Source organism: Notothenia rossii, assembly GCF_949606895.1.
Source record: "Notothenia rossii genome assembly, chromosome: 9".
Taxonomy (NCBI): domain Eukaryota; kingdom Metazoa; phylum Chordata; class Actinopteri; order Perciformes; family Nototheniidae; genus Notothenia; species Notothenia rossii.
The window spans coordinates 65,151,836-65,177,799 of NC_136907.1; the positions used below are offsets into that span (position 1 = coordinate 65,151,836).

Here is a 25,964-nt window from a genome sequence, read left to right on the forward strand (position 1 = left end):
TAAGATGCCCCCTCCATTCCTCATCAGATCCTTATTATAGTGGTGTTATAAAAGCAAATAGATGACAGGCAACATTCACATTTGATGTTGCACTTAAAATTAGAAACATTGAATAAGAGAAGCTTTAGAAACTCTGATGTTTGACATTTTGTGATGTTAAATGGTCTTTAATAATAACATCCAGTGGGGTCAAATTTATATCGCGCATAACAAATCAAAATGATGGGAATATTATTGTGTCTCTTAGTATTCTCATTTATGACTCAATATTCAAACATAATTGATATTATGCAGTATTTTATATATTATGAAATACAGTATCTTCTGCGTATTTAAAATTAGTAATGAGTTCACAGTAATTTGTTGTTCACAGTACTTACAAGAGCTGCAGCGCTGAGCTTTTTTAAAAACAAAACTGAAAGCTTCGAAAAATGTTATGCTGCTTGCATGTCACCGTTGATGAATCATTTGCTGGGACAGACAGATGTTGTTTCGTGGATTTCGTCCCATCCCGCAAAGGCAGAAGAATCTTTTTCTCCGTCTCCCGGAGTGCTGGATTCTCCCTAAATAGACCTAGCGCAAGGGTGTGTAGAATGGGACCGCACAGGGTGATGGGTAATGGAGTCATTAATAACACAGACCTCCCTTAAGATGCTCAGATGTTTGTTAGCGAGAGCCACAAGGGAGCGAGGAAAAATAGGATCCAATTTGATAAAAAGAAAAAAAGCAGTGTAAGCTTTTGATGATGATCGTGTTTGTGCTGTCAAAGGTCTTGTCTGATGGGTTAATTATGTTCACACACACACGTTTACACACAGATACACATATTTTATACAAAGCAGATAATGAAAGGACAATGAAGCCAGTTCTTCATACAGTTTTTAATATTTCCATCACATGTGCAACACAAAAAAAATGAGGTCTGCCAAATACAGAACTCAATACATTTTAATAACATCTGAGATAACTGTCCTTTTGCTGCAGGAGATGGTGATTTCCTGTAAACTGTGTACGAACAATTCTCAATCAAAATGTCAAAACATTAAAGTTTTATACAAAAGTGCATCTCAGGTTCAATGAATGCAAAACATTTACATAACAGAATGTTTTAAAGTTTCATATGATGCCACAGTGGCTTCCAGCTTGAGCATAGAGCAATGGGACACTGCAAAGAAACAAGGAGTACTCGGGCACTCTCCAGGAGAGCCAGGGACAGAGTTTTGTAATTACATTATATCCCCAGAACAGACTGAAATTATGCTCAGTCTTCATGACCCCCAAATCCAAATGGATTTACTCCCCTACTGCGAAAAATATGTATAGATAACAAAACATAAAAGGGAAAATAATTCCAGTAATCTCCAGGCTTCAACGAGCAGTAAACATTGACAACAGAAATGTACAGGTTGAGTCAGTGGGCCGGAGATTTTCCCCATGCTCTGAGAGCCACATGGGAGCTTCACGCCTCTGTTCACGAGCCAACCAGAGGAACTAGCCTTTTCCAAATCTGTGTCACTGCGTTTGCATATATCAGCATCCTGTCCTGTTTTTCTGTGTTCTTTTTTCTCTCTTTCTTGTATTTGTATTTTTTTGCCTCTCATCTGAACTCCAGCGCAGGCAGTGCAGATTAGTCGCACCACCGTTCTCAGCTGGTCCTCTGGCAGCCACGAAACGACGGACACACAGTCAAGATCTCAGCTTATGCTGGTGAATCGAGCTTTTCTACCCCGTAATGATTGACCATGTTAGGATACATAGTGACATACTGCGCAGTAGGAGTGTCGCTGATGAAAAGAGTCCTCCTGACAACACTTGCGGGATCCTACAGCTTCCTACGCTCTCAGTGGCACCCTGTTTCTCCTTTACACAACTGTGAGTCCCATCTGGTCTGATTGACAATGTCATTGATATTTTTTTCCCCTTCTCTTTTTTTTGGATAAACATTTTTGAACTGTACATTGGCAAATACTGTATAAGATTGCAATATAGCTGTAGTTAAGCAACACATGAAGAATTCTATGTACAAACAAGTTGGCTTTTTCTTTATTTTTGAAATAATGGTTAGTAAAGAACCGGGAGGGTTATTTGATGTTCTTTCCCTCTCTTTCTTTTATTTTCTTAGCTTTTCTTTTTTCTTGCTGTGGCGTGGTTCCTTGTGGTGAAACTGAATCGAAAGTTCAGTGCAAGACAGTCAGTGGGAAACTGCACTGACGGTAATTGGCGGTCCGACATTATTCTCTGCGTCATGTGATCCTTGTTTTCGGCCACGGCGCTGATCTTTGCCATGTTAGCTGCTGTGCTGAGTCAACGAGTGGTTCTGCAAGGACACACAAAGAAACAGGGGAAACATTATGATCACATACAACAAACGCATCTTTCATCATCCTATCCTTTCATTAAAAGTACATTGGGAACAGTATTCATCTTCCATACCAAGGACACTATTGCTTTGCACCTTGAAATGTGTTATAAATGTTATGATAGGCAAGCACTTTTGATTCTGTTGACATTTGAACGTTGCCATTATTAGGCTTTCATTATCCGGATCCAATTAACTTGCACAGGAGTCAAACCTGTGTGCATCAATATCAGCTGGTGTTAGGATTAGGCCTAGATAAATCGTGGTCTAACACAAAGGCACACGACCACTGACAGATAACATTCTGCCTTCCGATCAAAGACTGTGTCCATGGAAACAAATCCATAAAAAGGCACTGGTACACCTGAAGGAATATCATCCTTAGAGTCTTGTTTATTCAGAGTCTACATTTATAGAATCTGCTGCAAACGGACAGTGCAGGGAGGGAAGTTCAGAAATACTTTATGTGCAGGTGAGGCCGTTGACGATTTGATCCTCCACACTTCTGTAAATATGTAACGGTGCACAATTCCCCGTGACAGGATAACAAGCTGACAATATCACTCCGTTTTGCTGTATCTCCCAAATATATGCAGGCACACACACACACACAGGCCGTTGAGAGTGGTTGTAGTGGGGCAGCTGTGCCAGGTTCTTTAAAGGGAGTGTGGACCAGGGGGTGTGTAACTGGTGTCCCTGGTGGGCTGAATCCAGGTCATCTTTTGAAGTGACTGCTAATCCCTTTAATGCAAACTACATGCCCCACTTGCTGTGCTCTGTTTAAAACACGGCCTTGGACTCTCTAAACTGGCATGGACTAGAGACACACCTGTCATGGAGTCATCAACACACACACAAGCACCTCAGTGCACACACACATACACTTTGTTCTGTACACCGACACAGCATTAGGTGCACAAGGTTGCAAAATGACATTTGTACTGCTTAACTAGTTTCAAAATAAAATGGGGGGAGGAGGGGACAAACAATTATTACTGCAACCTCAGTGACAAGGTTTACCAAAGCAGTCACCTTCAGTCCTGTAGGTGCAGAATCCCTCAGGCAGTAGCTGGGCGATGACTATTAGCCCCCCCTTGCATTCATTCCTTCCCTTTTACCCTTTCAGCTGCCTCCATATAAAGCATTTAAACACCTCGACAGCTTTCCTTTCAGCTAGGGCGATTACTTCCCGACAGGTGGGGTAATAAGCTGTTTGACGGGGAGCAGGAGTGTGACCCCTGTAAGGGTTAGCGTGGCTCGTCTGGGCCCTGCTCTCTCTTTTTTAAAGAGGCGGCCCCGGACAGCTCCTCTGCTTCCCTCTCTCCTCTCTCGCTAAAATAAAGCTCCTTTAAGTGAGTCTGGGAGGAGACTCCCCACGGGACGCTCTCTTTCTCTCTCTCTCGCCCCAACTCACCTCCTCCCCCTCCTCACACTCCACCAACCCCCTACCCCCCCGGTGAAGACATCCTTGGTGTTGCTGAGGAGGGACAGGAGCACGGCAACCTTATTAATGAATGCGGCCCATTACTCGTCAGCCCGGCTCCTCGGCGACTCCCAGAAGCCCCTGCAGTACGTGACTTCAAATGGCAGGATATTGACACGAGGAGAGCAAAGCGGCTAGGACTGAGTGTGTGTGCCCGTGTGTGTATGTGTATGTGTATGTGTGTGTGTGTGTGTGTGTGTGTGTGTGTGTGTGTGTGTGTGTGTGTGTGTGTGTGTGTGTGTGTGTGTGTGTGTGTGTGTGTGTGTGTAAAAAGAGAAACAGAGAGAAGAATTGTGTTCAACTGAGTGTGCATGCCTTTGTGTAAGTGTGCCAGTGCGTCTAGGTGTGTGTGTGTGTGTGTGTGTGTGTGTGTGTGTGTGTGTGTGTGTGTGTGTGTGTGTGTGTGTGTCTTTGTGTCTGTGTGTCTGTGGACCCCAAAGGAACGTAGCTCCTTGGATATAATGTAGGGCTCGTAACAGCTATTAGAGGGGAAAATAACCTCTCTGGGGAATGGCTCCCCCCTCTGCTCGTCCCAGCTCTGTCTGACACACACTGCATTCTACCTTTTCCTTAAACATGCCAGGAGTTTTCTCACTGAGGGCTTTCTCAAGGACGGTGTTAAACGACTTCAGTGGCTGTGGCAGCCATGCAGACGAAAGGGAAATAAAGGAAAAGAGGGGGGTAAAAAAAAAAAACGTTAAAGAAAATGAAACTGATACTTTTATCTCTGTGGATACTGAACTCCTCAGAGAAGCTATAAACTGTTCTTTGTATGAGTATTGAAGGGAGGGTGGGGGGGAATTCACTTTCCAATCTTCATCCTTGTCAAGTTCTTCAAGTACCTCTGCAGCGGCGCTGTGTAAGTTAAATACTTATAGTTACCCAACCACAAATGTCAAATTAGAAGTGAAACACATAATTCTCATCTTGTGCGAGAAAATGACTGAAATGTCCAGTGCCCCGGTAAAGAGGATGTCACTAATGGTGTCACACCAGAATCACTGCAATTTAGGATTAGATGCCCTCCATTAAGCCTTTTAGCTCCCATCCTAACTCCCTCCTTCAATGCCATCCTATTCCCCCAGAAACTCTGCCATTCCTCTTATCATCCATTTCCTTCCCTTCTATCCAACCCTTAATCTCCTCCTCGATCCTTTCAACCACCTGCTGGCCACACTGGCCTGCTGCAGGGCCCGGCTACCAGCAGTGTTCAGGTAAACCATTGGAGTCGATTCTTCACTAAATTAAATTTTGCTCTGATCAATAATGCGCACCCGCTTCTCTCTTGAAGACTGGCTGCATTGGCTCGGAGCGATCCTCCTCTTCCATTATCTCACCGGCTTTGTGCCACAGTTAAAACCACCACTTTCATCTGATTACATCACCCTGCTGCAACGCCCTCAGGGGTAGTGGGAGAGGAGGGGGAACATCCGGCAGGGGTCTTGTGTACCCATGCAAACAGGTGCAACACGTCTTAGGAATTAAACATTGCTGCAGAGAGTGAGAGGTAGAGAAAAAAATGGGGAACGATTGGAGAAGAGCAGAGAGCGAGAAACAGCAAGTAGGCTGGGGAGTTGATTTATTAACTAATCATTCTTTATGTCGTTCCCCATTGCTCTGGTCTCCATCGATAGCACCCGGTCTCCAGTGAGGCAACAGAGGTGCATCTCTTACATCAGCTCTGCAAAAGAAGTCCAGCAGACTAGCACACACATTCTCCCTTTCATCTGATCCCGCTGCATTAAAGACAATCTTCACATTGTCCAAGATCACAGAGGAAGGATGTAAAGCTTAATCGCAACTCTAACAATGTTTGATTAGCATGATGTTAATACCTGCAGAGCACATGTTAAGTAGGCTACAATGTGTCTGCACATCTACCTGGTGTTATGCAGCATGTAACATTAAACCCCGGCTTTATCGAGTTGTCAGGCAGCTGAGTGAGCATTAACGACTTCTTAAGCCATGGCCTATTCAAAGCTCCACAATCAAAGCAGTATGCTCTTCGTCTAGAGCTGACCACTGAATTGAACATAATGGTTCACATTAGGTAGCCCTCAAATTCAGTGATGCATCTTTAAATTATAGCAACCCCATATTATAATGATTCATTCATAATACCTGCTAAAATGTATAAAAAGCCAGGCAGGAAGAACTGCAACTATAAGCCAGTTTATTAGCAGTGCGGTGGTACATTTGACAAAAAGATAACTTATGATAAAATATAAAAAAAATACAATTTGGTTAATTATTTTATAAAGTATCATGACATGTCTGTGTGTCTGTTGAAATGCTAGTTCAACAGTAAAGCAATGATTTGATAGTGTGAGTCAAGTTAGTCTTAGTTACAGAAAAGACGCTCATTAAAGAAACTATTTAATTAGAAGAGTTAAGCACATTTATTTTAACCCCTGCAGCTAAAGTGTCTTATTCAGTTTATCTATAATCCAAAAATTGAAGGAACAGTTAAAACTGTAAACATCCCCCTCTAAGCTATGATTAAAATTCTTATCAGTGTGTGTGCCGAGTTTCTCTATTTCGCTGCATGGCTGGCATACGGTACGTCTGCATCTGGAGCACGGGGAGTGTGCACAAAACCATTGAGACCTGTGCATACCCGTAGTCATCACTCAGGAATTTAATTAACACATAAGTCATCAAATGATACTAAAACAGGCTTAGAACCCTTGTATCTTTTTAAGGCTCCAGTCTGCAAGGTGACTTAAAGTAATGACTTGGATATTTAAGCTTATTTATGTTTTTGTGTAATGATTTAAATATAAACTGCGGACAGTAAGGAGCACATTGTTTAATTTTGTGATTAAGAGTTTGAAATGCTTTCTTATCGCTAACACTGCCGTGGCGAAAGACTAGAGTGCTGTATTCAGTCCTGATCTTTAATGGTGTGTTGAACCTGGTCCAGTATTGACTCAGTTTTCCCTTTGTGCCTTCCCTACTGTTGACCGGTCCTCTGAGGGAGTAATCCTTTCCTGCTCTGACCTCAGGCCAGGCTTACTGCTGGCTAGTTTAGCCAATGAAGAACACAATCAAATAAATAAATAAATAAATAATACAGCAGGCGGCATTCTCCACAGTCATCACTTATCAGGCCGTGGGGAAGGTTGACCCCAAACACAGTTGTGCCACTACCGTCCTGGTCACCATGGTAACAGACTGTCTTATTTGAAGTGAGGTGTCCGGGGAGTCGTGGTCATACAGTAACAGCGCTAGGTTAGGGTGGAGTTGACAACAACGATGGATTTCAATGTCTTCCATGTGTGTCGTTTTGCGTCCGGTGATTTGCGCACTGAAAGCTGGTAAGAAATATATAATAAATCCACAAAGCTTGAAAAGCTTTGATTAGATGTCTAACTACCCCAAGCAAATGCTTCTGAGGTGTAACCGGAGATGACGGACCACCCTTTTTGTGGGCCGGTGCTTTGTAGCTCCAAATGATACTCATTACCCTGTCTAAGTAGACAAGTGAATGGTACTAGAAACACACTATGCAGTGATCCCGCTGTTTGACTGAGGTAGCAAAACAACTGCACAACTGCTGTGTTATTATGGGGCCTCATTAAGTGAGGAGAGAGTGGGAGAAGGGGAGAGGGAGCGAGGGAAAGCAATAGAGAGAGGGCCGGTGAGAGGAAGAAAAAAAAGAGAGGTAGAAAAAAAGCAACACAAGAGAGCGATACAAACTGTATTCTGAGGTGATAGCAACACACGGATGCCTTTCCAGCCAAAATGAAGACTATGACTAAAGAACCCAATTAAGGGCTTTCTTAGGGGAGCCATCTTGGGAGGGGGATGGGTCTTCCTGGGACATGAGCCCTGGGCTACATCCTCTAATTAGACAGAGCGAGGGGGGAGGAACTCTGCCTGTCACTGGGAGGGAGATGGGGTCCATGGGGTTCCACATGTCAGTCCCAGAAACAAAACACAATTACTCTCACATTTAACCACTTCAGTCAGGGACAGACTTTGACTAGGGATGCTACAGAGCGTCGCCCCCCCCCCCCTCCCTCTGCTGTGCTGCTAGATATGCCACTTCACAAATACAGAGATTTTTGAGGACTACATTTTCTCCTGCATTTCCACGCTTCTGTGGGAATGTTTTCCGATCGAAATTGAAGAGCGAAACAGAAAATGAGCTTTTAATTGACCAGTATCATTTTATAATACTGAAGAGTTAAATTACTTCCGTGGTGCGATGTGTGAATATGAAATTCGAGAGGGACTAATTGTTCTAATGCTGTTTATTTTGGCCTCTGCTGCATTTTGTTAACATCAACAGCATAATAGACACTTGAAAATCAAATCACTACAGGCAGTAAATTAAGCCTGTAGTGGATTTCCTGAGATGCGCTTAAAATGGCATTTATCAAAGTGGTTGGAAAAGTCAACTAAGAAAAGTAAGAGAGACATGTGTGAGGGAGAGATCTAGAGATGGATTCCAGCACAGCACACCAAGCGTCTCCTCTTTGTTTGGATTTAACTTTCCCCAGTGGTGCAACACAGGCAAAAGAAAAAAAGAACAGCTCAAAGGCTTCTGGGAGTTTTTGTCATGTCTCCCTCCAGACAATGTGTTTGCATGCACATATCAGACCCTGGGAGGGAAAGACACAAAGACAAACACATACAGCACACACACAGATGTGTACACACACACACACACACACACACACACACACACACACACACACACACACACACACACACACACACACACACACACACACACACACACACACACACACACACACACACACACACACACACACACACACACACACACACACACACACACACACACACACACACACACACACACACACACACACACACACACACACACACACACACACACACACACACACACAGTGAGAAATAGAGAATATCCTCCCAGGATCATTAGGTCTGTCATGCTGTCTAATTCTGATCCACCTACAAAACTAGAACACCACTATTGTGATACATCACTAGTCATCTAAGGGTGTTTATGTCCCCATTTACAGTGTGTGTACAGTGTTGAACATAATTATAAATAAGCTTAAATATTAATGATGGCGCTTCACAAGCAGCTGTTTTTTTTTCCTAATGCATTGTTCTTTTATTTTGTAGTGCAACTTTTTGAAATAGTGACAGAATTCTGAGCACCTGGGGTGATGAAGAAGAAAACAAGTTGTCATATAAAAGGAAAAATAAATATATATACAGCTTTCAAAAGCGTTAGGAGCTGTCATACTTGGCAGATCAAGATATTCAGAGAAAATGGGGTGTTTGAGAGTCGCTTAGGGACAAACACATGAAGCTTTGCTTTTGTGAGACACTTTTGGGACGCAGGGCAGTTGGGGCGTTTTTCGGGGCATATTTTAAAATTCATAACAAAATAAAACAAAAAAAGGAAGGTAAACTTCTGGGGAATTAAGTCTCTGTGCTTCATACTGAAGAGTGCCATTCATAAGATCTCATGAAAAGCAAGGGCGGAAAATAAATGTCTAGGATATAGTTTTGAAGAGCCATCATTCACAGAACTTTAGTTATTCCATGCATTATGATATGGATACACACTTTGGATACATTTAACCCATTTCATGGTCTTTCTTCCCTACGCCCTCCAATTCTGCAACTGTCCATCTCTAATTTGTTCTGCCTATTTTCTGGTTAAGATGGACGCCGTGACATGCATAGCTGTTTACACCTGGTGACCGTGAAGCCTATAAATATGCTTAATTAAAACAGTGGAATTGGTCACAGCTTGGCAATAATGGCTATCACACGGGGAGAGGAGAATCTCATTTGTGTGGGGAAGTAGAACATGATGCAGATGTGCTCTTGTCACTTTCAGCACTCATTAAGGCCAGGGATCTCTGGATTGTCTTTGAAGGAATCCTTTTAAAAGACACTCCAATTAAGGTACGTGTCCTGCGGGCATCTGAGGAGAGGGAGAAGTCGTACAGTACCCCAGTCCTTCCACTCCTCTGTCTATCACGGCACAACTTAACACATGGCTTACAATCTTGTGTCACTTCCAAGGAATGATAATGAAATTGGAGGGTGGAGGAGGAGAAAAAAAGACAGCCCAGCTTAAAAGGACCAAGGGAATCCGGTGCGGAAAATGTCATCTTCACTGTTGTGTAACTTCAATCTCATTGTCTTGTCTTTAGAGGCGTTGGGATCATTGGGAGAGATACCTCAGATTGCAGCCCTCCGGTACGCGGCGTCGCTGGAGGAGCTGAACTTGTGTTTTTTTTCAAATGAACTGCACTTGGAGAAATGTCAGATTTAAGCTGTGGCTAATATACTGCGCATCCATCAGTTAATGAATCTGTCTAATTAATCCAGCCTCGCAGCATTGTCAGAGGCTCAGTTCCCCTCGCATTGTTAAAAAGCTACTGTATCTGAAGCCGCCACCGCAGAGGGAAGAGGAAGTTTATTATCAAGTTTCACATTGCAATGTGGCCTTTGCTAGAACCCAGGGACTTTTTTTTTCTCATAAGGGCCAGCTGCTTTAAAAATGACAGGACAGTGGGTATTATTTTGGAGAGAAGATATAGTGAAGCCATGTCTCCCAGTTGCTCAAGGGGTGGGCAGTAGATGAGGGTCAGAAAAAGAGCTGCACAGCCAGCCTACTTGCCCTCCCCATCAGCACCTCATGAAATATCTAGTCTTTGCTCCATATTTTAATGGGGTGAGGGAGAGGGATGCGCAGGGTGGAGGCTGCGTGAGTGTGTGATGGTGGAGGGGAGTCCTCTGGAGAGTTTCGAGGGGAATGGTGGTCTATGTATCTCAGTGCTTTTTTTTTTTTGGTTGTGAAAGAAAGAGGAAAAAGGGAGAGAAAGGGAGAGCAAGAGAGATTATTCTCCTTTGGAATCTGGATTCTGGGGCACACAGGCCCAGGAGTCAGTCAATCTGACCAGTCTGAGGGGGGCGGCTGGGCGGGGGGTCCTAGGAGGGCTGATTAGACGGATGCTCTCCCATCATCCATCTCGACAGGCTGGCGAAAATTGGCTAGCCCCTTGCAGGGTAGAGTTCACGGGGGGGAGGCGGTGGGGGAGGATGTGGTGTGGTGCACTGGATACCTGTCACAGCCTTTGGTCTGTTTCAGGATCTCAGCAGCAAATTAATAAAATATCGTTCCTGCTTCCCTTTACCTGCCGTGGCAGCTCTCCCTCTTGCTGCTCCTTCTCCCAGCTTGCACTGGCCCTTTGACCCCTCCGACTACTGTGAGAGATGAGGAGCCCAGGCAGCCTGCGAGTGGGCCAGAGAGTCAGGGAGAAACGGGGAGAAACTCCAAACTCCAGACCTGGCAAAGAGAGAGAGCCTCCACTTCTCTCGCTGCTGGAAGACAGCTCCACTTCACACAGACTGACAAACGACTGCCCCATGTCAGCGAGACATTTTGAAGTGTGATGCATAGAAAATGGCAACTGCAAACAAACAACAACTGAAAACAAGAGTCCAACGTTCACTCTTTGTTGAAGGATTCAACCATAGACAAGGCAAATCTACCATTACAAAGTAGAGACGTTGCATCTCAAGATAAAGGAAGAAAAAAGAACATGATAAATCTTTGAGTTGGTCACAGTCTAAATAAACGTTGACATGTATTTCTGTGTGAATATAAGGAAGAAAATGTATGCACGGGTTTCTATAAGCTACACATGTGTAAGAGTGAGTGTGAGCATGCACTCACATGGGACTGCCTTTAGAGGATGGCACAGGTTGAGTGTAATGATTGTTTTTATCCCCCGAGCTCATTCCTGCTCTCCTTTCATAACCCCCTGTTTCACAACAAGCCATAGGTCTTTCATGTTTTACTCTTTTCTGTTCAGTGTAAAACAATATAATCATGCATGAAACAACACCGCTGGGAGGGGGAGAATGCTTCAGTCCAAAAAATGTCAAACAAAGAAAGTAGGAAAATATCCCCAGGTTATTTGAGATTGTTTGCAGGCACCTCCAACAACCCGTTCTTTATAGAGAACACTGGTACCAATGAGAGAGGAGCATGCGATAACTATGAGGCCTTGTCATGAATGAAAAGACTCCATGGTGGTAGTTGGTTGAAGGATGAGTGTTGTTAAATAACCTTCTTTGTGGTGGAGTTGCATGTAGGTGGATCAGGACTTGTTTTATTCATGGATGCTGTGCTCAAATGACTAGCAGATAATGATCATATTCACCTTCCTCCTGGCATACAGACGCCTCTGTGTTTACAACCTGAATCTCAATATGAAAATCGTTGCGGATCAATGAGCTGGCCAAGCCCTGGATACTTCCTCTAGCTACCTGCTTATACATAGACCTGCTAATCCTAAATTTCAGAAATGTTGTACTTTGAAGATGTGGTGAGGAGCCTTCGGTTTCTCTATGCGCTTTAAGGTAATTTAGGATTAATTTCAGTGATTGGACTGAACACCACGGTTTAAGACTTAATGTTTTAATGATTCAGTTTCTTAAGGTAAATAGAAAAAAGAAATCTGGATATGAGATGTGCGCCATGTGTATGGAAGAGAATCCCCCAAACAAAACAAAGCTGCTTGAAAACACCACCACAGTGAAATAATATAATAAGGTCTGTTTCATTTTTTCAGGTTCTCCAAGGACTGGAGAAAAAGATTGCTTGAAAATGGATTATCTCTCTAACGTTGCGAGTTCATAAGTCCAACTACTAACTTTGTTGAAGGGCAGATACGGTCTCCCAGAGGACAGAGCTCATATTTAGCCATGAGGCATCCTCTGTGATTAGGAGGGCAGATGCAGGCATATTGACTCAACTGTGTTTTTGCCTCTGCACTGTATGTAATTACCTCTTCAAAAACGCACATTCCACTAATCCTCTAATTCCAGATATTTTAGTGCTCTGCTGGTCTAATAAGCAAATCATATCATATCTGCACATCACAAATGAGTTTTGGAAACGGACTGAAATAATTCCTTCTGAGTCTCTTCTCCCAGCCGAGATGGAGAAGATAGATGGAGAGGATAGACGGAGAGCAGTGAGCTGTGTTTAGTGTTTGTTAAGCTCTCATGTGTGATTAGCGGTCGCAGCTTTTGCTGGTGGCCCTTTTGCTCCGCCAGCCCGAGGCTCACCTGTAACTCTGTCTGGAAGAAGAACTTCTGTGGGCACTGCGAGCAGTCGTAGATCTTATCCTCTTGGCCGTGTGTGGAGAAGATGTGCTGCTGGAGCTTATTGGCCTGGACGAATACTACGAGGAAAGGAGACAAGGCAGAAGAGAAGACATTTATGAAATGTTGTGCAAGACTTTTTAAAAGTGTTTGATACCGCACAAATAGTTTTGATTGTATAACATTGGTACTCTTTGCCTCCCATTGTTGACTGTGGTAAATTAGAGTAGAGCCTTGTTGCATGCATTAAGGGAACAAAGGCAAAATCATAATCGCATCTGCCTGAGTAAAAATTAAAAACAGACTATGTCAAATGGCAAAGGAAATTACTTAATTACAAACAAATGAATGCACTATCAACAATAAAAAAACAACGTTATGAGCTGTATAATTGGAAGAAAAAAAAACAGAACAATTTAGATGTTAACAGTGAAGCTAGAGTGGTCATATTCATGGCACTAGAGCTAGCGCATTCATAATATTTTGGGAATAATTATGGTCTTTATTTAGCACAACTTTAGGGACAACAAGCTAGAAAATAAACAACCACAAAAAACTGGCATGGCTTCAAGTGCAAAACATGGCCTCCATTAGTCTACATCGCTAATTATATTGACAATATAAATATTCATGTTGTTGCACTACTTATTCATGCAGACTGAGACTACACTCACCATCATATAAACACACAACTCGCTGGCACTTAAAACATATACCATACATTTGTGCTTTAATTAAGCCAAAGTCCACACTGGAAAAGACTAAGGGGGAGGCAATTGTGCGTCTTGGGTGAATGTGTCTTGCATGTGTGTGTGTGTCTGCAGTCTCCAAGGAGCACTTCAAACATGCCGTTTGTTATCCCAGACCCTTGTGCTTTAAGGATGGCTGTCTAATCTCAAAGGTCTGGATGCTCTGGAAAAGTTAGCATGTGGGGGCTTCATTTGAATTTCTTAGCTTAAAATAACTTTTTCTTTTAATGCATGCACCGTGGGCCACAAGGAGAGGGAGGAACAACGCACAGCCACAAAAGGTGAGGTTTGTGTCGGAGATGGCTTAGGGGTCGCTGCAGCCCCGTGGCGGGGCTCTGCAACATTAACGTGTCCCAATTTGAGCTCACCTGGGAGAGCGGTTATTAATTATTGAGCTGCGTACACTTGAGACACACTCTGCTTCATTGAATGTCACACTCCTGACCTGGGAAATAAAAGTTAGATTCAAAACAGACACTGCAGTGGTGCTTTCAGACTGCTAATGCCAGGGTGACAGCTGTCTCTGGAACATGTAAGCATGTTAACCCGAAATGAACAAACCTCCTCTAATGAACAAACAACAACTCTATGGTCCATTTCTGAAACTAATGACCACAACAATCTGAAGGCAAACATAATAGCAGATAGATGGCTGGTTTTACAGTTTGCTACAAAACATTGCGCTCAAGGTTAAGGCCTGGGCCATCATGCACAATTGTGTCTCTGTTATGCTCCAAAAACGATGACAATTTTCTTTGTGGGGAATACATGCTCTGAAAGACAAAATGCGCTGATAAACAATAGGTTTTTTCTTTGGCTGCGTTTTGTCTGCATATACTGTACAGAAGCAGGTCACAGCAGCCGCAGGAAGCCTTCATTATGTCTTTGGCTAGCGGAAGAAAAAGTCAATACAGCAAAAATAAAAATGGATTTGAGACTTGGGGGGCCTTCAAATGCTGTACAATAGGGCCAAACACAACTGAGATGTCAAGTTAGCTGATGCTCGCTGTTTACATGGATATTTGGTCCACTTCCAGTAAGAGACACATTTAATCAGCTATGCATTTATCAATTTATAGTGGAAAATGACAGCTTAGTAAAAGGCCCAGATCCTAAAGTGCCAGAGCCTAGAACCCACTAATGGCACTTAGAAATCTCCTGTAAGAAGAATAAATTGTAAATGGACGTATGACATTTGAGGCAAAGATGCAAATGGAATCTCAACTACTTTTTCAGTTATTTATATAGTTGAGTTTTTACATTTTTACAGGCTTGGTTGTATTTATAATTGCTATAGATGACATTTTTAGTTAGTGTTTGCTAATACAAACTGTTGTAGCCTTTTAATTAGTGGTACACATTTCAGTAAAGCCTCTTTTTGTGTCTTGAAGCAACATGTAATAAAATGATAAGCTGCATTGGGCAATGAGGGGACATTGTATTGGTATTTGGCAGAGTGAGTCACATATGAAACATGCCATTGCAATGCCCATTTAGAGGAGGAACAGAGGCATTTCTTCCAAGAGGGTTAAAATGAGGACATAGAGAAATGGGGAAAGAAATAATCCAAAACCACATCCAAACAGGATCAGTGGCTGGCCATTGTGTCTCTCCCTGCTGAGAATGAAAGAGAATAAGGGAGGGAGAGAGAGAGAGAGACACAGAGAGTGGGAACTTTGTGGAGTTTGTTGGCTGTAGAGCCAGAGCAGAGCGGAGCTGAACAGAGCGCTGAGCCGGGTTGGGCGTCAGGGGTGTCAGGGCTGAGGGGGCTGAGGGGCCAAGGTCTCCTCGCTGTGGGGGATATTAAGCCCTCTGATTAGATCTCGGGGGCCGCCCATGGCAGACGTCTCCTTTACTACAGGCCCCAGCTCATCTTTATTTTGGCAGGGTGGTGCTCTCTGCAGGCTGCACTGCACCAATACTAAGCTGTTTGTGAAGGGAGGAAAAAAAGTTTATCCTTTTTTCCCCCTTTCTCCTTTTCATTTATTTATTCGTCTAGCCTACATGTGTTTGCTTCTGCTTAATCCAAGAGTTCACAATGCAGAGGCTGATCCCAGTGTTCTGAGGCACAACACAAACAAGTCGACTGCGAGAGTTGATTTGGAGCCTTCAAGTGATAATTACTAATTTTGAGTCCGTGCTAAGTCTACGTTGTTGTTGTTGTTGTTGTTGTTGTTGTTGCTGCTGCTGCTTTTGGATGTAAGATGTCATAATGGTAACATGCAGCAGCAGATCCGGGCAGCAACGAAACAAAAAGCCAATTAAACCACTGTATTTGTCAAACTCTTGTGGATTTGCATCCTGTAGTTTTTCAAGTTTGTGCTTCACGCTGTGACATAAGTAAAAGAGGAAGCGCACACACAGAGACACACACTTACGACTTTCATCAGGAACACTTTCTTCTGTTTTGTTTGTCTTAAGCACATATTCCCAATCACAATTTCCACACCAGCCCTCACTACTGTTCCTAAGGGTGCAGGCAGACACTTCTAGCTGCAGGCTCCCCCACTTCTGAAACCTGTCAAATCTGTCCTGGGAGAGTCAGCCTCCCTCTCATCATCCAGGGGCTTATGGACCTCTCTCCATTTACCCTCCCTCCCCTACACAGTTCTCTTTTCCTCCTTCTCTTCCCCGCTTTCATCTCACATCCAAACTTGCCAGTTGCAACCTTCTCAGCTTCCACCAAGTTTTGTCTCCTTTTCTCCTCTATTTTGTCTCCCCTCATCTACAACTCACTTTTCCGCATTCTTCCCTCCGCTCTGTTTTTGTTTGGTTTGGTTTGTCCTTTTCTCGTTCCCTTCGGGGCAGATTGAGGATAATCAGGTATGTCAAAGAATGACAATCACCTCCTGCCTCCCACCAAGTTTACTGGGTCGCAGGGGGGTTTATCAAACTAAAATATGGGCATCAAGGGGGGATGATCTTTTGAACAAAGAGTAACCTTGGTAATCAAGTGAACACAATGACCCAGCCATTATTAGTTGCACCACCTAGTTTGATCAAAGTCTTTATAATCAGACTCATCATGTCTGTATGTGTGTCAAAGGGACTCTTTTTCTAAATAATACAAAAAAAGGGTTCTGGAAAAATCAAAGTAACTATTAAAGTAGTACCTTTACTCCTCCCCTAATTTTATATTTTTATACTTTTATATATTGTTCTGGTCAAATGTATTGTATACACACTTTAACTTCGACTCGGACTACTCTATATGTTTTGCCAGTTAAACGTTAAAGGTTTACCAAAGGTTCACATCCTAAGTCCCCTGTGTGGTTAGGTTAACATAACAAACCCACTAGGGTTAATTAAAGATCATGGTTTCGGGTGAATGCAAATAAAATACATCCCGTCTTGTGCACTCTTGACTTTTTCACAATTTATCCGAGACCATATTCGTTCCATAAACTTAACTAATTAGTGTGAGTGCCTGAACTTAACAATTAGAACATTCTTCTGAAGCATTTAGTATCATGTTTGTATAAATTGCCTTCAAATAAATGTGCGTTTGCAAAATAGAGATTTATAAAAGTAATATCCTATCCTATACTAGGAGATATATATTTATATATATATATGAGAAATATATGAGGTACTTTTTATTAAATGTTGGAACTTTGTTTCATTGCTACTTGAACTGATGTTGAATAACTGGATTGTGCTGCTGTATAAGAGAAATTGAACTGATCATAACAAATAAGCCTGCTAACACAACTTATATTTATTGAACAATATACTGTAAGTAAGTGTATGTTTAGCTGTAAAAGTATTGTCTTTTCACTACTTTTCTCTAGGCTTAACTTGAAGAAATATATTCAGAGACAGCTGTCGGCCAAAGTCTCAGTTCCTCCTTTTCCTCCGAGTGCTCTGACTTCAGTCTGCCTGTCCCCTGCATCCCCAACAGAGGGAGGCCTTTCAGCCCATGCAAACTCTCCACAGCCTGCCTGCCCCGCCACACTAGGCCTTCACCCATCTGTCTGTCTGCTCTGCGACCACTGTCCTGAGGGTGTACTCTGTCTCTCCCTCCTCCTCCCCTTCTCCCTCCCAGCATCCTTCTCTCTCATGCGCCGTGATCGATATGGACGCGGAGGGAGAAGGGGGACCTGTCTGTCAAAGCCGGCGGTGGAAAATGAAGGCTCAGATGAAGGAGGCATGCTCTGTATATTAAATGCCCAGACCCCTGCGAGGGGTGGAGGGGGGTTCGGGGTGGGGATATATCAATAGGCTTCTGCTAAAAGAGAGATAAGGCCAAAACAGCTATGAGAGAAGTAGAGCGGAGTAGCGGGAGGTGAGAGGAGAGAAACAGAGATGAGGAAAATGAATAAGGAGCTGAGCTGATGAAGAGGTAAGAAAAACATATATTGACACAAAATCAAAAATGTGAGCGAATGATGTTAATTGGTGTAGAAAATGAAGAAAAGACAAATTCATTTTTTAGGGCGATGGGTGTATTAGGAGGAAGAGGAAGGGGTGCAGGAAGCGCCAAAGAGAGAAATGAGCTGAGGACCCAAAAATTGTGAGGAAGAGTAAAGAGCTGAGAAAGGAGAAAGAGTGAAGAGCTGAAGTTAACGACTTTGCAGATTTCATTATAGAGATAGTTAACCCTGTTGACACTGAAGGAGGGCGCTATCCTCTCAGGAGGAGTCCGGTCCTTCCACCTCCACGCACAGAGACAGATGAGATCATTACAGCTATCAGCACCAGTGCCATCCACAATTAGCACATCTTCTTTTCTTTCAACACTCCTCCATCCCCCCCATCTCCCCTCAGCTCACACTGCCTTCCCCCCTGCTCTCGCCCTCCATCGCCCACCCTACCCACCCTCACCTCGCGAACCTTCTTTGGCCTTGATTTGGAAGCAATTTGACTAAATAAAAAGCCACATGCAGCAAACTGTTCTAAGCGTTAGCAGAGCTGCCGGCTTGACCTCTCCCAACTCATTTAGAACCCATTTGGCAAAAAAAAATGCAAAGCTATGCATTTTTAAATGTAAATGTGAAAATGCATGTAAAGAACAACTTCACCTTCGTATCAGTCAGTTGGGCTAAGAATCAATGACACACACACACACACACTGTAATACACACACACACGATACATACCTGTAAAGCAGACCGGACACTTGAAGGTTCCCCCCATGCCCTCGAAGCTGTGCTCAATCAGGTGGCATTGAAGCTTCGCCGGTGAGTCGAATGACTGACTACAGAGCTTGCATTCATGGTTCAATCCTTCCTCTGCAGAGAAGAAACAACAAAAACAGATAGAAAACTGTAAGAAATCAAAATAAGCAGAGCGTAAATGCCAGAAGTCTCACTCTGCCTTGTTTTTTTTTGTGTTTTCTTTTCTCTCACATTACAGTTTTATTCGACACATTTTTGGCAAAGACCCCTGTCTGTGATTTTCATGAGACAGGAAGTAATATAAAGTGTGATCTGTTCCCATCAGGCATCATTTAGCTGACCAGCCGGGATTCTAACGGCTCAGACGAGGCCTTGCACTTTGAACATGGTGAGCGTCATCTTTTTGATTAACTTGCATGTACAATCATTATTTTTAGAATCTGCAATTTAAAATAGAATTTGAAGGGAGTCTTAATGAAGGAAACATCCAGGTGTGATTTGAAAGGTGATTTAAAAAGTAATAATAGAGAAAGAGTGTTATTACTTAAACTGCAAGGACAAAGGAATATTAAAGAATAGTTTCCGAAACCTTCAGTTTATGTCACAAAATTATCTTAGCACTTCTCCAGTGTGCAATGCCTTTAAGAAGGCCCCAAAACAACTCTCCTTTATAACATGCTCACCTGTCCACATTTCTAATACAGTGATTTGCTGGTATTTAAAGAGCAGGACAGATTCTCAGTTTATCTGCTAGGCTTAGAATTCCCTACACGTCTATCTAAACATTACACTTCCTCAGCCCAGGCCACTGATAGCTTAAATAAATGTCGTTCAGACTGTCAACCTGGACAGTCATTTGCAGCACAGCAATCTGCTGACTCAGGCTTCCAGAAAACTGCCCATCTCCTGTGCGTCAATAAAAGGCCTATACACTCTGCCATGGGGCCAGACTGGTGCTCTATCAAACCCCTGCCAACCCTGACATTAAGCCAGCTTCTGCAGGGGGCAGGGGTACAGTACACTGGGGACTGATCTAGGGTTTATCCCCAGGTCTCTATACAGGCCAGCGCCCACTACATAGGCCCTGGGTACCAGAAGCACAAACACAAAATACCGCTCAGCAGCTGTGCCCGGATCGAGCTATGCCAGGTGGAGGGTTAATCAAAGGCGCTTTAGGCGAATCTGGCAAAATATGTATGTGTGTAAACTGAAACGCAGTGAATATAAATAGGCACTTCTTACTTTGTACGTAGTTACATTGTACAGAGGTATTTGTTTATTAACCACTAAAAGTCAACATAAAACTAACCTTGTGTTTCAAGTAATGTTTATATGTAGGGCAACTGCTTTGTAACTCATGTTTGTTTTGTTTTTTTGGTCTAATTTTCCAGTTTTTAGCAAAAAGCTCACGTTATAAAGGGTTTATTAAAAAAAACATTGATTCTGACTCATAGTGACAACTGCACCCCAATGACCCCTGATGTTCTTAGGAAGGGAGGGAAATGGAAAAATCTCCTTCATTGCCAAAATAAACAGTGTAGGCAAATTGAGTTTTCTCCTGTAACATATTACCACATGTCCTTTTAAAATCTTTTCTCAATAACATACACATATGGCAATGCATATTGCATAATGTGGTGTCTACAGCATCAAGATAAGTAAGTTTTGCATCAGCACAAGCTGACAGACTATGTTCCCCAATGACTGTCTAGTAAAAGCTAAAGGCCGATCAAAGCAGCTTTGAAAGGGACTGAGTTGATGATGTGTTCTGCAATCATGCATTTGACAGATGAGATATTCTGTAGCCTACATGTGCGTCTGAGTGTAGCAGCAGGCATCAGCAAAGAGGGGGAGGAGGGTGGCACGAACGCATCCACGCAGACATGCAGGAAGATCACTACCCTTTTTGATCACCATTCAGCCTGCTATCTGTGTGAGGGTGTACACTAAGGTCAAGCTTTCTGCAGGGTTCATAGATCTGTTTTTCTGCCATATGTGCAGCCCTCATTTGACCCAAGAGTACAACGCTGTCCCTTTGGAGACCTGGCCTGCTTCATTATGCAGATAACTCTGCACCTGCCTGACTGACCTTGTGTGCATACATGTGTGTGTTTAGTTTGTGAGCAGGTGCACCAAGGGAAAATGGCAAAGATATATTTATACAAATCACATTTGAAAAATAAGGCTGGTGTAATCCTTTGTTTTCTTTATTGTCATCATATACGGACAAAGATGGATTCAAATGTGTTTATCTGTCTCTACTTCCCTACCCTGTATATGGCGCTTGTTCCCAAATGTATTCATTCCTACTGCAGAAGTACACTTTTAACAACAATTGCACATTTGAAAAGGCTTCGTGATGTCCTAAAACAATTGGGCATTTTATCTTTTACCAAACATCACTAAAACAGGACAGAACTAAGCATTTGCTGGGCTGGGCCTTTTCGTGTACTGAAACACATTTGTTGTGCAAGTAGGGTGGTGTGTATCTGGGATTGGCTCAAATTAAACTACAGTGCTCATGTTCATTGTAACGTAGGAACATCTCAACCAGTGCACAGGTGTGGCCAAGTGATGCGTTATAATAACTTATGGACTACTGAGGTAGCACAGAGCAATGAGCTACAGTATTTGGCTACATACACACAACTTGTTAGGAGGATTAATTCATGTTTTTAGTCTTGTACTGGGACTCTGAAAGAGTGCCATGTGATGTATGGACAAATCTAGACATACGAGGAGAAAAGAGGCTGAGCGAGCGGTAGAGTGTGACTGTGTGTCTGTTATGAGTAGATTGAGCTCTGTTAGCCTCTGTAATGCAGCCTGTGTAGGCCTGGCTTTGTATTCGGCAGAGTAACAGGGGTTGAATCAAACTGGCAGCCTGTTTCTTAGTGAGAGCCAGGGGAGGAAGTCAGCTCGATCGCCCCTATGGCTGCCTCATTGGGCTGAGGTCACTTCCTGTCGCTCCCCCAGCCCTTCTCCAGGGCTGCCCAATCAGCACGGCCCTGCATGGGCCCCCACCCCTCCCCACGCACTGAGTAGGCTCTGGATATAGTTACAGAGCCACAGGGGACTGTCAGCTCTCTCTCTCTATGCTCTTCTCTTTCTCTCTCCCTCCTCTGTCTCTCTATTTCCGAGTCTCCTGAGTGTTCTCCGCTGCCACCACCCTGTCCCTCTGCACTCCTAAGAAAATCCTTTAGATGAGAACTGCTCCTGTGCTTGCTCCCTCTAAGCATCCCTGACACCAGCAAAGTAAGCCCATCTGCATATCCACAGGGCCTCGCGTTCCTGTGGCTCATGGTTTATGTATTTCGCAGCTCCTTAAAACACAAACGCCTAATATTTCTCCCATGTGGAGGACAGGAGAGGGAGAGGGAGAAAGGAAAAAACTACTCTCAAAAAGAATGGTCTTTATTTCTCCGCACTGTTTACGTTTTTATCCGGGCTGAAGTTCCTGTGCTGCTGAAGGTTGTTTAGGACACTGTGGCTTGCGGGTCTGGCATGCATAGTTTAGTGAAACCTTTATGTAACAACACAGCTGCAGCATATTGAATTCTGTATGTTTAAAGCAGTGGGAAAGATGTCTGTGAATTTGATGGAGACGTCTTGGTTTGCCAACAGTGTAAATGCAGAGCTGACAGTGAGTAAAACACTGAAACTTAAGTAACTAAAGACAGTCTAACGTTCTGGTAATAGTGTGTAGTTAAGTATAACACAGGGCTTTGCTTAATTAAAAACTCTCCCTTAGCTTATTCCTTTTCAACACCACCACCACCCCCCACCACCACTGCCCCTTACCCTATTTAAACAATTCTGCCGAGGAGCAGTTTGAATTGTAGGGGAATTCAGGACCACTTTTAGCATTTGGCTTTAGAAGAGAAAAATCTGATACTTAGATTTACACTCCTCTCTGGGGCATAGTGAATGGTTCTCTGAAGCTCACTCTTAGAGGGACCCATGCTGCTGGTGTCGCCAAAGCAGCACACTCTAACAAATGATATTAAGGACATCAATCAAGGCACTTCCTTGCTGAAAGTAATGAGTAAACAAGAGGGAGAACAAATTGAGAATATTTAGTAGGCAGGAATGGGTTGTTTTGGAAAAGCAGGAAACAGAACAACCGTAGTAATCAAAGTTAGGTCAATGCGATTCAAAGTTCCTTAACTGCCAAACCTTGCCATAAAGCCAGAATTACCTGCATGCAATGATTTTGTTTATGAGGAATATCACCTTCAGCAAGAGTTAGCTTTCCGTTCTACCATCTGTTTCACAATATTCAGCCTGATGTTGGAGTTGCGTGTTAATAAAGCAGGAAGATTTGGTTTTCAGCGGACCCACTGCTGTATATACAACCCACTACGGGATTGTGGATGGTAGCAGAGTAGACAGCTTCAGGCCTGTAAACAGTAGGTGGGTTTACTTCTCTCTTCTCTCCGCGGGAACTATCCATTAACAGATAATGGGGGGGAAATCAGAGTGATTAAGGCCCAGGGAATTATGGGTGAATATAAATTGACTCCACCTCCGTGTGGTGTGCTCTCTTGAGGTGGAAGCACTGCTCATAAGGAACAAACTCATTTCTGAAGTACTACAAGGCCCATTAAGGCCTGGAGAATGCTGCAGACGGGGGTGGGAAGGTGGTAGGTGGGAGCGCAAAGGGATGGACTCCCCCTGGACAAGAGCTGATTGGAGAACTGGCGCCTGGGGGGAACATTACTAATATCTATTTCCTGCCTCCTCAGTTTGAGAAGGACAGAGTGAATCAAGTGCAACATGTCAAAATTAAAGTACAAGAATTAATCATAGCACCTTGGAAAATTCACCTCATTCTATCAAAGAGTTAATGTATTACACGGATAGTGATGGAAGTGTGAGTGCTATAAAATCAGAGAGATTGGAAAACTACCGCAGCATGAAAGGAGAGGCTGTACTCCAGTTTGCCTGTAGCGAAGTGGGCACGTAAAAGACAAAGTCTGGTTCTGCAAGTGAAAAGCGAAAAGGGGGAGATGAGCTAAGCGAAGCCCTCGTGTTAGGGTCCAAGTTCGGTGCATGCCTAATGCTGTTTTCCAACCTTCCAGAGGGAGAAGGAGGGGTGAGGTGTTGGCTGTGACATGTCAGTGGTGGTGACGCCCTCGCACAGCAAGAGCAAAGGATTCTGGGGGAACATGTCTCTGGGAGAATGTCAGCTCTGATGCATGGCAGCTCGTTGGAGGTGCTAATCAGAGCAGGGCTAGGCTCCTGCTAGGATCAGCCACTCTGCGCCTACATTAACCGCCTCACAGCTCCCCTGGCTACCAGGCCAGAGGTAGGAACACCAAACTGACAGGTTTTTGTGTCGAGATAAACATGCGTAACGCTTGAATGGATGTTACAAAAGGTTTAGCAGACTAGAACACCTTTGGAAGTTCACAAAACATGAGGGACAAAAACATAAGGACCCTTCTACTTCTCCCTTACATAAACATACTGAGCAGACATTTCCACTTGAGTTATTTGCCAAGAGCCCCTGTGCATGTGTTTAGCGATACTCAGATGTTTTAACCCTGTAGCAGCAAATAAAGAATCTAAAGCCAAAAGTCATTTTTTCTGCATTCATTTTAGACAAAATGGTTTAGCATATTATTTAATATTATTATTCCTGAGACTAGAGTAGAAGCCTGAACATTTATAAAGAACGTGAAGGGCTTTGTGTTTCTCTATGCATTGTGTTTACAAGCTTTTATGAAAAATGTGGCATAAAATCAAAGAGGAAAATAGATTTCCTCTTTAGTATCACCGTTACGTCTCATTCAATATGATTTATAGATTGCAGTTCTCACTCTACAGGCATATTTAATTAATTATAGCACAAGTATCACAGGCACACAGTGTCATTTAAATCCTTAAGTAAAACAGTAAGAACTAAAAAAACGAAAAGTTAGTCGGACACAAAATATTTCAAGATGTATACTGTATGAATCTTATTTTTTGGGGGTGGGTGGGTTAACAGGCTGTGGTTTTTGTGCATAACTATAACTGAAGCTAATGTTTGAGCCTGCAGCCGGCCAACAGGAATTGAAGGTAAAACCAGTTGAAGCTGTTGTTTCAGCAGCACTATTTTACGCTTTGAATGATACTCTGCCATTTTGTGCTTCGTCTGGACCACATTGGCAGCTATTCTTACAGCTGCAACCAACAATGGCTAAAACTCGGTCAAATGAACAGTGTGTAGGTCACAGAGGTAGAAGAATAGAAAAAACAGAGAGGAGAGAAATCCACAACAACAAAGGCAAGAGCCGAATACTTGTTAACGAATGATGTGTAGGCGCTGCAGCTGCAGGCAGGTATGGAGGTCCGTTGGGGACAAACAGTGCAGGCTGCTGAGATGGATTGCAAAGGAGCGCCGGACCCCCTGCAGCCACACAAACACCACTCTGTGCTGAAATGCTCTAATTTACTTTATACATGCCTATTCTAAACTGTTTTTTTGTTAGAAGGAAATAAAGGTCAAGTGGTTACGCCCTGACTTTCGAAGTGATTTGTACTTAATGAAAGTTGCTGTGAAAAGGGAGGAAATACAACAAAAAAAAAAACTGGGAAAGAAAAACTTTGTGTAAAGCCAAGTCAACAGAAGAAACAAGGTTTAAATCAAACCAGAATCTCTTTCAGTTCTCAAAAGATTAAGTGGCCTGAATGTAAAAAGTTAATTACTGGCACATGCCCGGCTTTTTTTGCTAGCCTCACTGTGGCATTGTCAGGCTGAGGTATGTGGCTCTATGGGGTCTGTGGTCCACACAAAGGAGCAGGGAAGAGAGCGTAGCGGAGAGGCCCCTTGGCTGGGCTCACGGCATGGAACACTGTACAATTAGCCAGCCCCTGCGTTCTGCCGGCTTATAATTATCAGTGCTCGCCTTAATTGACTCCCTTAGCCTGCTGCAGAGGGACCCCCCCCCCCCCCCTTTACCCCTTCCCCCCTGCTCGACGCAGGCCGCCGAGTGCCACGCCGGGCTCTCCAAAGTCATTTAGAAAAGCGCTCATATTTTCGACACAAAAAAAGGGGAACATTTGGTGAGAGAGAATTCATCATCAGGTGTCTAGAGGTTTTCCTTAATAGAAAAGCTGAGTCCCACTGAGCGCGCTCCGTG

The 25,964-nt window shown here is 43.4% G+C and overlaps 1 protein-coding gene across 5 annotated transcripts in view; it reads right to left on the reverse strand.

Moving 5' to 3' along the window:
* Positions 1–866: 866 nt before the first annotated feature.
* The window catches only part of LOC307017877 (zinc finger protein 521-like), an 88,152-nt gene continuing 63,054 nt past the window's right edge, over positions 867–25,964 (reverse strand). For all 5 annotated transcript variants that reach the window (XM_079647770.1, XM_079647769.1, XM_079647768.1 and 2 more), the window contains 3 exons: positions 18,823–18,954; positions 12,939–13,054; positions 867–2,317 (listed from right to left, as the gene is read on the reverse strand). In XM_079647770.1, the coding sequence (XP_079503896.1) occupies positions 2,288–2,317; positions 12,939–13,054; positions 18,823–18,954 (278 nt within the window). In that variant the 3' untranslated portion in view covers positions 867–2,287. The remainder of the gene's footprint in view (positions 2,318–12,938; positions 13,055–18,822; positions 18,955–25,964) is intronic.